The sequence below is a fragment of the Trematomus bernacchii genome, unplaced genomic scaffold, assembly GCF_902827165.1.
Source record: "Trematomus bernacchii unplaced genomic scaffold, fTreBer1.1, whole genome shotgun sequence".
NCBI lineage: Eukaryota > Metazoa > Chordata > Actinopteri > Perciformes > Nototheniidae > Trematomus > Trematomus bernacchii.
The window spans coordinates 207,641-220,769 of record NW_022988043.1 but is presented as its reverse complement, the minus strand read 5'-3'; the positions used below and the strand labels follow the sequence as shown (position 1 = coordinate 220,769).

At 39.9% G+C, this 13,129-nt stretch overlaps 1 protein-coding gene across 1 annotated transcript in view; it reads right to left on the bottom strand.

Annotated features, from left to right (window-relative positions):
• The window catches only part of LOC117472541 (versican core protein-like), a 52,785-nt gene extending 48,933 nt beyond the window's left edge, over positions 1-3,852 (bottom strand). The window contains exons 1-4 of the mRNA XM_034117803.1: positions 3,798-3,852; positions 2,427-2,810; positions 1,230-1,404; positions 965-1,092 (exon numbers count right to left, since the gene is read on the bottom strand). Of these exons, the coding sequence (XP_033973694.1) occupies positions 965-1,092; positions 1,230-1,404; positions 2,427-2,810; positions 3,798-3,852 (742 nt within the window). The remainder of the gene's footprint in view (positions 1-964; positions 1,093-1,229; positions 1,405-2,426; positions 2,811-3,797) is intronic.
• Between the last annotated feature and the right edge of the window lie 9,277 nt (positions 3,853-13,129).

The following is a 13,129-nucleotide window of genomic DNA, read 5'->3' as shown; positions in this document are numbered from 1 at the left end:
CCAGTCAAAAACATATTCAACTTCAAAGCATTTCAAACCACATTAACACAACATGCAGCTTTCCCATAATATATAAAGGGTAGGTCACTGAGAAGATATTCAAAAAGATTATTAAACTAATGAATATCCTGAGGATTGTGTTGTGTCTACAGTTTAAAGACCAATGAAACCACGTCCCAAGTTCAGTTCCAGTGTAAGACATATGGTGTGTTAACTGCCTCCTTTAAACTGAAGGCAAATATGCCAGACAGAAGTGTTTCAGTTTACTTCATACATAAAACAAATGTAAAGGTTGACGCGCCCTGGCTGACACCATTGTCTACATCTGTTCGTAAAATGTAAAATACAAATCACAATGCTGACTGATGGCTTCAAATTAGAAACGAATTGATTTGCAACTGTGCTGTAGCAGGGCTGCGTTTTATAGATCCCAGATAACAAGAACAACTACAGAATGCTGACTGGAGTTAAAGTATCAAGAGGCATGTTAGTTCTCATAAAACGCTGTGAGTGAAAATGAGTCCAACAAGAGTTAGAGGCTGGATAATGAACACACACTCAAAGACTCTGGCTGAGATGTGAGGACTTCCCTTAAACTTTGCCAAGTGCAATCAAAAAACCCCATTATCGCATTTTGGTTTCCAACTTTTTCAACACCATTATAGGAATAAATTGTGAGTCCTGCGTAAGAATTAGATCAATAAGTGCTTCTCTCTAACTCATTTTCTGCAACATGAGAAAATGTATGGTGTAACACAATGTATAAAAATCAAATTGTCACCAATACCATATTCAAAGAACTAAATTAGGCGTGTTTCCACATCGGTTTTATAAGCAGTAAAAGTAATTTGCTTTGGCACTGTGATCATTTGGCAGGTTTCCTCATCTCAGAGGGTGTGGCACTGCCTCTGAACGACACCTCCTTTCTATAGGATTAGAAAAGCCACATTTATGGCTGACTTACCAGCAAGTTTGTCCACAAAACAGAATACATCGTAGGTGTCTGTGGCTTTCCTGGTCCCATACGACCTGACACCAGGTTTAGTTTTCAGGTTGCCAAAGCAGCCCTTCCTTGGCCTTGTAATTGGGTATCTGAACGGATAGAAAAACAAATAAATGATCATAGGTTATATCATCTTATCTATGAACAAAGAATGTCACACATCAGATAAATAACAGTGTTGTTTAAAGTAAATGAGTTCATAGCAGATGATTAAAACTCAGCTAACCTCACTGTCTGGTCAGCAATCCAGCCGGCATCACATTGATCAAAGCCATCCTCATACGCTGCTTTCAGTTGCTCATATGTAGCAATGGATGCTCCAATATTTTGGCAGGTTTCGACAGCCTTCTGGTAGTCCAAGGTGTACCTGCTGGTGCTTTCCCGGTAGTGAAACACAACACCTGGCAAGAAATAGGATCAAACTTGACCATCCAAAAGTGAAACTAAATGTTTTGTGTATAAAAACATGAATGTACAAATCTGGAATTCATCAGTGTAATTTCAGTGCCATAAATAATGTCAAATGTCTTATAAAGCACACACCATGGGTGAAATAATTGAGTCTCCCAACTTCTCTGGAAAGGGGAACGCTTTGCAATAAACCAAGAGGATAAACCAAATACTGTTAGAGTTTACCACAAATGAACAAGATAACTGCAGATGATGCCATGTCCCTGAAATTCCCATATTTGTGGACAGTAAACAGACCCAGAGGATATGATTGATAGACCTAATTAACATTGCAGACTGAAAACTAGTGAAAACCAAAACTATCCCAGCATCCCCCACCCATGTTTTCTGCATCCCGAAACATAAGTCATATCTCACAGAATACTTATCAAGTGACACATAGTGTGCACATAATTACACTATGTAGGGATCCCCCACAAGGAGAGTACTGCACCAATGTCGCATCATCATATATATATATATCATTTATGGGGAGGGGTACTAAGGAATACTGTATTATTCAATAAAAGCGTGCCCCACAGAGAGAAACATCTCCACTGACAAGGTGGCACCAAAGATGACAGGGATTGGTGAGATTATAACATAGCTTTTATTCTGTCAACTTGTGGAATACCATCCATATATGGGTAATTACTTATAGGCTTAGATGTCTGAACACTGGAATGTAAACACTCAAGTACTTTGTATGGACAGGGACCCCAAGACTCATCTCTTTTAAGAAGGCATCGAAAACTGTGGTTATTCTGAGTAACTAGTGGGTAGCGACTGCTATCAAAGTAAGCACAAGGGCGCCCATGGTTCTCTCATATTGTTTACATATCTATCACCACTTGTATTGCATTTCACTATAATAAAACCCTTGCAGCTAACCCCTCTACTTTTATAGAACATCTTGGGGGAGATAATTTAGAGAATTTGATATGACCCGGGAAGGATATTATGAATTTCTTACCATCAACATCAAGGTTAACTGTATCCTGGGTGTCCTCAATGCCGTATATGACTTCACATCGATAAGTGCCGGCATCACTGGCACGCAGCTTTACCATCGTCAGCGAGGCATCACCTACATCCTCAGGGTGACTGGGCACTGACACACGGTGCATGTAGACGGAGCCTATTTTGATGGCACCATTTTGTGCCACCAGCACTGTGGATTCCACGTCTCCAACTATTTTGGTCCATTTGATCCGTAATTGATCTCTGCTAGGAACGGCAATTCCATCGGCACTGATCAATGGTGCTGAGGTTGGGATGGTGGAGAAGAAGCAGGGAAGATTTACCTTCCCTGAGAGGGACCCAGTGACTGGTGCGATGATCGATAATGCGTTGGGGGCTGAAAGGCAAAAAGCAAAAGGGTTAAAAATGCATTTACAATCATATACATTTATTTATTTATTTATGTATTATCTTTTGCTTTGTTCTATGCTAAAACATGTCTTTCTTCTGTTTACTTTAATGTTAACTGTTGCAAGTATAGACATTAAAAACTGCCCGACTCATTTACATTGATGGGGTGTGACGCCTACACCCAGCCTAATAAAAGAAAACATGCATCATAGCCTTTAAATGGCTCTTGGAAAGTCAAACCTCATCCTTAAAATGCTGGGTGTGGGAACACATTCAACACTGACTGCAGCGTCTTTGCAGCATGTTTGGATGAAGTTAAAGATAATTGGTTAAACAGTGGAGTCATGATTGCATCAGTTCAGGTTAGGCCACAGCTGAGTTCTGTGCATGTTAGTTTTCCTTCTAAAAAAAATCCCTCCTTCACCAACATGATGATGACAGGTAGACCCACACAGAAAGAAGTGAAATATGTCATCAGTGTGCTGCACACTAGATAATCATATGTATCTTCCTTTTCATGACCTCCTACTCTATTCTCAGCTGAAAACTTGCTACTGATGTTGCACACCCACATTTCAGCACAGGATAAGGATATTTAATGTAATCCCACAGCAAACACAATATATTTCACTACTTAGAAGACAGACAGGGTTAAATGTTATTGTGCTTAAGCCCCAACACAGTTAGTGTATCTCAATTTGACTTCTATATGATTAATCTAAGGGGATGTGAAATGACAACAGGCTCTACTCTGTGAAGAGGAAGGATTTGTATTTTGGAAAGTATTTTTTTTTTACTTGTATTTTTTATATTATATTTTTATTATATCATAACTTAGTACTTTTTTCTTAACATAGGTAACATTAAGCTGTCTGTGGCTCTTTCCTGCTGTAACGATGCAAATTTCCCCTCTGTGGGACTAATAAAGGTATTCTGATTCTCCTTTGTTTCCCTTTCTTCACAGCAGGGTTACAGCAAACAATGTGGGGAATGCTCTGGACACAGTGGTGGGACAGCCCTGGAGGCATGACTGTGTGAGCTTTACCTGAGGGCCTTATTATGATGAGGGGTGAAACCAGCTGTTATCTCCAGACTGCGAGCAGAGTCTAATTGAAAGGTGTCCATCTGTACGGGGCCAGGGGAGCCAGGGGGGCCAACGCGGCCTGAGAGGCAAACCTCAGCATTGAGTAAAGTCTTGCAGGTTTCACAGAAAAGACTGGAGGGGGCTTTTCACAGTCTGCTACTTTAAGAACAGTGACGCTTTTAAGCAACACTGACAACCGTCTACAGTGACTTTAAGTTTGGTGAAACAAGGAAGATAAAAAAAGTGATAGGAGGGGAGAGAAAGGGGAAGGTAAAGTGAAAAAAGAGAGAGAGGGGGAGATTTGGGGAAAAGGAGGGAGGTAGAAAAGTTGTTATTGAGAAAGAGATACGGGGCATGTAACTTACTTGTTGCAGATGCAGCTTCACAGAGACAATATAGCCACAGGATAAACTTTATATAGAGCAACATCTGTTGGAAAAATGAAAACTATGCATTAGGAAACAATGCATACATGGCCTTTGTGTTGTTTCTCACAGTGTTTTAAGTGCATTCGTGTTCAATTTCATTATAATAGATAAGTCTGCTAAAGATGATATCATGCACTTCAGAGGAATTAAATAGTGTAAACACATGTCACAAATCAATAAAATATACAAACATAATAGCAGTCTCAAATCTTTTTTTACAAAATGAATACTCAACCTAGATAACATGATCTAAACTTAAATTGCTGAAGCATTTTTATTGACTTAATAATGAATTGGTCTCCTCGTCAAAAACAGGACACAGACACTTTGAAATGCGATGGAAACAAGGGACATCACATTTATCTGACACATCACATAAGCTGGCATATTGTGTCCATTTGTTCCTATAGAAATAAAAACGAAAGCTTCTTGTGGGGTCGAACTACAGAGATGTTGTAGTCAGGAGGACAGAAGCAGTGAGACCCCTGTCCTCATTTCAACCCCACTGTATAAACACAAGTGGCGGGTCGCAAAGGGAGCTGCAGACTGTGTTACTCTATAAAAACGAGACACTCAGATCTTATAATGACAGTTGGCCAAGGCAAAAGATCATCATCTCAAATATTTCTGGGTGGGAAAAAGGCAGTGATTGTATAGTCTATCCCAAGTCAACGGACCCACCCTAATGGAAAATAAATTAAATGAGACTTTGAAGAGACAATAACAGAGAGAGTAAATCTCTAACGGCATTTTCCCCCTGTTTTAATGTAAATAATACTCATTTATATTTGGAGAATGATGTGCGTAAACTACAGGCAGTCGCAGAAGGGTTTCTAGGAAAACGGAAAAAAAAGAGTAATTCAACGAAAGATCATCACTTTTAACACGGGGCTGTAATAGATCGCAAATGTTTAGACCCATCGAGATGATCCTGTAGGAAGTTGATTAAAACTTGATATCTGCTCTCTTTTGCTGCCGTTTCTATTTTAGTAGTTTTCTCCACAAAAACACCTGTTCCTTTTTCAACTAGCCTAAATAGAATATTATAATAATGATATTCATTATTAACGTTTTAATTCAGGATCTACTCTTCTAACTGGTAACTTGTCGCCAATCCGCAGGGCTGACTTGTGAAGTCCAGTTGCCTCACTCAGTAGCGGGACACACCGTTTAGGTTATCTGAGGACAACACGGCATCACTGGGTGCGTCCGTGCTAAACAGTGTGTGGACTGAGAAGTTAACTGTAATATATGTTTGTTTTTTATGTTTCAATATGTGCTCCATATCAACAATCAAACAGAATACAAGACACTAAGCAAATAATGCATACATTGTCAATTATCTAGTTTAAAGCAAAATGCTCAATTGATTAATTTCAAACTGAAGAATACTTACGGTCAAATGTGTTTTATTCCATAAAATACACAACTTTCGATAGATATGTCCTTAAATCCAGTTAGTCCCAGCACATAGGTGCGTAAAATGTGTCCAAGTATGTCCACTCCAAACCGGCGCAACACTTATCTCCCCGGTGCACCTTTCTGTTCTCCTTGATGCTCCAGAGCTGCAGGTTCCCACTCCGGGATGATCCTGGTTCTGATCGGAGGGACAGAAACCGTGAAGTGCTGGCAAGAAACAAGTTCAATTTTGCTTAACGCACGCTCTTATTTCGTAAGTGCTGGAGAGGAGGGGCAGAGTGCCCATCTGAAAAGTGAATGAGACACCTTTGGGAGGAGGGGGAACAAACTTAATTTGGCACCGTGCCTGAGAGGTGCATTGTCATCCAATCAGACTGCTCCGTATCCCGCAGATCGATCATTTGTGCAGGTGACATTACTTTAGAGATATTACATCTTTATTTCAGAATGGTTTACAAATCTGATGTTTTAATGGCATTAAAGTAATTAAATGAAGAATGAATTATGCCAAAATTGAACTTTTATATTCGGGAAGTCACGTTTATATCGCTTTCTTTCTCAACAGCCTTTGATGATTAAATATCAAGTTGATGCCATATAGAGCGCACCAGCCATATCCAAGGGTGCGCAATGGAAACGGGGTGGTGCAGACATGTCACTGGTTGGATTTGAGTCACAGTCTACTGGTTGTTCCAAAAACACATTTCTGTCAATATTATGAAGGAGAACGTCCCATCAACAACTTTTAGCAATTTAGGACAGTTGTAGGTCTCGTCCACGCACATGAAAAAAATATATCAATAATGTCTACCTGGAGAATAAATAGTTTGCACACGTTTTATTTGAAATGTGTTAGTGTTTTTAAAGTATCATGTTTGGATTTCATTATAACGTTTGAAGACCATCTAAATACATGTATAATCTCAAATGGAAATGGGTTATCTCAGAATACACGACAATCCAACAGGAGAGTCATCAACTTGCTCACTGTTAACCCTTGTGCTTGTCTTTTCCACACGGGGGAGAGGATGGACCACAGTTGATCAACTATTGCCTAATAATCACCACGATTGGCTACTGGTGTGTGTGTGTGTGTGTGTGTGTGTGTGTGTGTGTGTGTGTGTGTGTGTGTGTGTGTGTGTGTGTGTGTGTGTGTGTGTGTGTGTGTGTGTGTGTGTGAGGCACTGATTATAACTTCCAGTAGCGATGTATGTGAACCCTCTTGACTAAGCCAATGACACTATACTGCATATAACTTCAATTACATTTCAAGTAAACTTTACTTCATTTGAGAGCAAAGCTAGTGTGCAATTTTTCCATTTCATTTTTTTACAGCACACAATACAGAATTTGTATTTTTTTTTTTTTTATCTTTTTATCTTAACAGTTCAACATCATGAATGACTTTGGTAAAAGGTTACACATGTATCATGATTATAGTGTGACATGCTGAAACATAGGCTGCATGTGAATCAAACTGATGGGAAAGTCTGGTTAGGAGTCAATGGGGGCGGAGTAATTGTTCAAAATATTGGTGTCCCCTTCTGAAGGCGCTCACACCATGAGAGCCGGAGCAGAGGTGATAAGCGTCTGACACAGAAGATTGCCCTTGTAGCCCGAGGCCCTTTTGAAAAGTCATGAGTGCCTTTTCCATACCTGCGTGCATTGTAATCTTCTCAGGGCTCTGCACCACTTACCCACAGTATCTATCCTCTGCAAGGCTGGACTGGTCTGGACAGCCGGACTCTGAGAACGTGAAATGAGTGCCGGCTGAGACAGAAAGGGAAGGCTGGAGTTAACAGGTCATCCATTTTGACTAATCACCCATGTCATGTGAACAGCCTGCCTCTTAATGTGGCATTAAGTCTTCATTCGAAAATAACAAATAAGGTGCAGTTCACACAAAATAAAATACATGTTTTCCTCTTATGTGTTTTGCTATTTAGACTGTTTTAGTGTGGGAAGCCAAGTGATATAGTTATCTCCTCTAAAGATGTCTCTTTTATCAATCATGTTTCATCAATCATGATCACGTTTTTTCAAGATATTCCGGGGTCCTTATTGTGAGCAGTCTCAAACAAGAACTTTTTTCTTTCTACCAAAACAGATCCGCCAACCCTAACACTACACAGAAGGCGGCGTGCATCCAGGAATGGACATAAGGCTTATGCTTGTGATATAAAAGTGAATGGGCTCCTCTTCTGCAGATGCATGCTGAGATACATGCTTTCTTCTATGTGCTTACCCAGTTTGGAGGTGTAGTTTGGTAAAAACAAAACAGTTCTTACATGAAAAAATTCACAACAAGGTCTTTGGATTATCCTGAGCGACTGTGTCATCATTTCTGTGAGGGGATATTATTTTTTTGTTTCTCAAATGTATTCTTTATGCACCACCTACCTAGTTCCATCAGGTTGTGTTATAGTCAAGAGAAGGCAGACATCTCTACAACCAATATCACCGGAATCTCCCACCTTCAATCTAGATGACAAATAGCACAACAGGTAAGAGGAAAACATATATTGTATTGATTTTAAGATAATCTGTCCAAAATATATCTTCAACACAGCAGTTTGAGACAGGCCTGAACTCCTTGTATGCAGAAGATGGTTTCTGCACAGCAATCAATAACATGCTCTGACAAAGACTGATGCGTTGCCATCAAAGCTCCAGCAAACAGGTTTCATACTGAGACCAACAACTTGAAAAGGAGCTCAGAAACTCAGTGGAATTTGCCACCTGACCCCAGCATAATAACAACTACTCAGTTTTAGAGTTATGGGTATCATTTTACTACTTCACCTTCTTAACATCATTAAGTTAAAAGTTGCAAGTCACTAACTGCCATGTAAAACGTCTCTACTGTATGTGTAACTGTAGAACTCCTGTTGCCTTTCAGTTCCCATAAACCAATGAGTCAAAGAGTGTTTGATCCTGGGGATCCACTGTGCGGGCCCCAAGATGACCCACATATCACATGACCTATAAAGGTGGTCTACCTCCGGCACCATGACTCCTCAGACAGCATAAAATGGGCTTAACATTTCTCCGACCCCGCGGGATCTGTCCTACTGAAACTTTTGAAGGCCAAAGCTCCTCTGATTGTAATGCCTTTTTATCAGTCACATGACCATAGATGTTCTGGGATTCTGTTAAAGGAAATCATCAGATATCTTCAAGTATAAGCAGAAAAGAGAAAATCAGGAATACCTGTCAAGTCAACTGATATGTTTGACAATATGTTTGCCTCTGTATAAATGAAACTAAAACGGAATAAACAGTGTTAAAAAAAGATGCACACTTTAAGTATCAAACAATAGCCAAACCTGTGACACAGAGAAAAAACACTTTTGTCTGTATGTGTGTGCGTGTGCGCGCGCGTGTGTGTGTGTGTGTGTGTGTGTGTGTGTGTGTGTGTGTGTGTGTGTGTGTGTGTGTGTGTGTGTGTGTGTGTGTGTGTGTGTGTGTGTGCGCGCGCACGTGTGTGTGCTTTGTGAGTGAACCCCTGTTTAGGGCAGAAAATGTGGGAAAGTGAAGTTGCCTCATGAACATTGATCCTTTGGAGCCAAGTGTGGAGGCCCAGACCACCAGAATCTGATCCCTTCAGCTTTACGGAGAGGCCGAGCAAGGTAACCTACAGCACAGGAGCTGATTTTAATCACATTTCTTCAGACCAAAATCAAGTTTTGTTTGCTTTTTTGCGATACCGTCTAAGGAAAAGCTACCATGAAGGAAGATGGATGAAAAAGTAATTATGAATACAGGCCCGGGTCTGACTAATATGAGATTTTTGAAGCAGATGCTAATATGTGGTATTAAGAGTCACGGAGATAATAATTTATATTACAATATTAATTTCTGTCTACATTTATGGAATTGAGCCCTTAAATATGTTTTTTATAGAATTGTGAAAAAGACTTGAAACATTTAACTCTAATATTTGAGCAAGAAGACGAGTGTCCATTTTCGAGATTAAACCAATAATCATGAGTGAAAACACAAATAATTAGACAAACATTTTAGATATTTAACATGAATTGGAAAATCAAAAGAGTCAAATACCTAGTTTGAATGTCTCTACTACACTTTCTATTAAGACATGTGCCAACATCAGATGTCATATCATATTGTAATGTAATTGGTGAGGTTACAGTACAGGCTTTTACTATCCCTGTCGTCTGTCTCGTATTTAAGAATTTCCCATTTCAAAAGAAAATGTTGGACACAACATCTGCACAAACAAGTATTTTAGATATTAGTATTTTAGAGTTGGCAAAGGTACAGTAAACTATGAACTTTGTTTAAGCATAACCAGACAGCAGCAACTGAATGCCACACAGACTCGTTTCTACGACTTCCGAACGACATAAAAATAATGAAAAGGACAAAAAAGGCTGCACACTGCCATTGTGAGGACAACTGCACCAAAACTGTCTGGAGTCCTCTGCACCAGGTGCCAATCAACAGGCAGGTGTCAGTCATGGAGGTGACAGCTGGTGTACTGTCAGTCAGTCTGACGGGCGTTACAAAGACACAATGGTTTGCCTCGCTGTCCCCTAATTGGTGCCTTTAGTGAGAGCCATCAACATGCTTTAGCTTTCTTTTTTTATATGCATCTGGTGCTTCATTTTTCTCCCTCCACACTTCACCTTTACAATGCACACTTTTAGATGTAGGGTTTCACAACTTAAAGGTGGGGTAGGTAAGTTTGAGAAACCGGCTCGAGATACACTTTTTGTTATATTCCATGGAATGCTCTTAACATCCCAATAGCAATAAATATCTTCAGTGCTTTAACAAAAAATCCATAAAAAAAATGTCATCTGTGGAAGCCGTAGTACTGTAAAAAGCACGACCAATCATTTTAGCCGGCCCGGCTAAAATAACTGGATGGCCTACCTGCCTGTCAGCTTTCCATCTGTGCACAAACTTATCTCGTGCCCTCATTGGTCATGTGCGCGTTCGTGTGTGTTGGAAGAGGGGCTCTATAAGGAAGTGGCAGATTTTCTCCGGCTGTGTATTTTCAAATTCTAGCGATCTCGAGCCGGTTTCTCAAACTTACCTACCTTTAACATCTCTCTACTCTCTAGTCTTTAGTCATGTCAACAAACTCCAGATGCAAAAAAAAAAAACACCTCCATGTGACACACATCTTTTTAACCTACATGTCATATACATAAACACATTTTTCTGTGAAACTCAAATGCGTTTTATTGATTACAAGTTTTTATTAAATTGTGATCTAACCCCCTACCGAAAAAACCAGAGCGTCGAATCGCTTGCGAAAGCATCAAGTTCTGATGGAGACTGTTTGAGAGGCGCAGCAGGCTCGGACTACATGAATCACTGCGTATACCACCTTCTAGCAAACCACTTTAATCTAAGAGGATGGCAGAGGAACAAAGACAGAGGAAGTGAGTATAAGGGAGAGAGAGAGAGAGTGGGAGAGGGAGAGAGAGGCGGGTGGATTGATAACAAGAACCAGACCATTTCCACGTCAGACATCTTTGCCAATTGCAGTTAACATATTGCAGCATTGTGGGAACCATTTAATTCTCTAACCTCATTCCTTCTGCCGTTATCACCCTATACATAAACTCTAGGGACTCAGGATTACAATATTTCAAATGAAGTCTGTGTCATATTTGACAACTTAGCACCAATGTGTTTAAACGTGTGTGATCTATGACATGTATGGGAGTCCCTATGGTAAAACCTCCCACAGGAGTCATGCTTCTCCCTGCACATCAGCCACAGAAAGAAATGGTTGTGTGAGTCAGTTATTAAGCCAGGCAGCAATTAGGCCTACACGAGAGAAGTCAATGTGGAAAGCCCGTCGATCCTTTGGTCTCTGACCAAGAGGAAGTCAAGATAATAACATAATGCATTCCTAGCCATGTGAGAAAATCCAGTCAACTGTAGAAAGTAATTTTGGTTTCTTTGGTTCCAATTACCATTTTAAAGGATGTTTCGGTAAAACTGCAATAAAGATCTGTTTTGGTGACCCATTAAAATACTTGGGTGGCATACATGATATAATGGTAGCACTAACTATATATTTATGTTCCTTTCTAAGTAGCACTCTCACATGCAAAGACATGAAATAACACAACTTACTAAGAAACTTAAAAATGTATGTCAAGCTAAAATCTGAGACATATCTCAAGCTTCTCATATTTAAAGGGATATAAAATAAGCGGTAAGCATTATTGTCAAAGCTAGGTTATAATAATAGTTTTATCTGACTAAAGAAAACAAAACTCTATATTTATTACAACTCCTTCACAAAGAGAAAAAATAGAAAGTCTCCCTCGGGCACGCTGCAGCGGGTTGTCATTATCACACAGTTAAAGTTCAACTACCAACCTGCAGGACATTCTGGTTTAATTCAAATAATGAGACCAATCAGTTCACACCAGAATCTAAAAGAGAAAACCACTGTTATTTGCAATGATCAAAAGGCTGTTATAATGACTGGGTTGAAACAAAGCAGAAAGTTGTTGCCACTGGCAAAACTTGGAGACTAAGGCAGAAAAAGACCAGAGTGAAAGTCAGAAGTATATACAATTTCTGTTCTGTTTGAAGCCTATTTGGGCAATGATATCTATGACTAGCTTGTTGGTCTCAAAAATACAATAAACACACACAAAAAAAAACTCACAAAAAAAACTCAAATTGGTCCAGCAGGAAGGCTAACGGCTGGTTTTGTGTTGCACTAAAATCTATTCCCCTTTAAACAGAAAGCCCATGTGTCCATGTGTGCTGCCCCAAGCAGAAGCAGTGGTACTCCCTACTGTGAGAAAAAAAGGAATAAAAGGAATAAAAGAAAATGCAGCCTCACACAACTGGTACAATAAACCGTATTACATTTCACTGGATTGCTCATAAAGTGCAATAATGAAAAGTGGAAGCATTCAACAATTGATCCAACGTGTAAACGGTTAGTCAGAACAGAGTATTTCTTAATATATTTTCAAATGAGTCGTCCTCTTCAGTATTCAAACTTTACTGGTGTAATGTGAAGTTCCTTCAGACATTACGGTGTAAGGCAGTGAGCGATGAGCGCAGCCCTGAGACAAAGAGCGCTCTGTCTCACTACAGCTCTGCGGCGGGACAGCAGGACGATTCCTGTCGTTTCCCTGGATGATGGGAATCCTACAGGTGCACGCAGTAAGTGAATGACGATGATAAGCATGTGACTGAACGTTTAATTTCAGACTGGCACAGCCTTCATCGCTCTCTCACAAACAGCGTTGACCCTTTCAGCTGCGTGCTGTATAGCCCCGTTGATCCATACTGACCTAATGTAAAAGCCATGCTGTTATTTACGGCTTTATTACAAAAGATTATTCATGTTTTTTGTCTGTTAGGCAG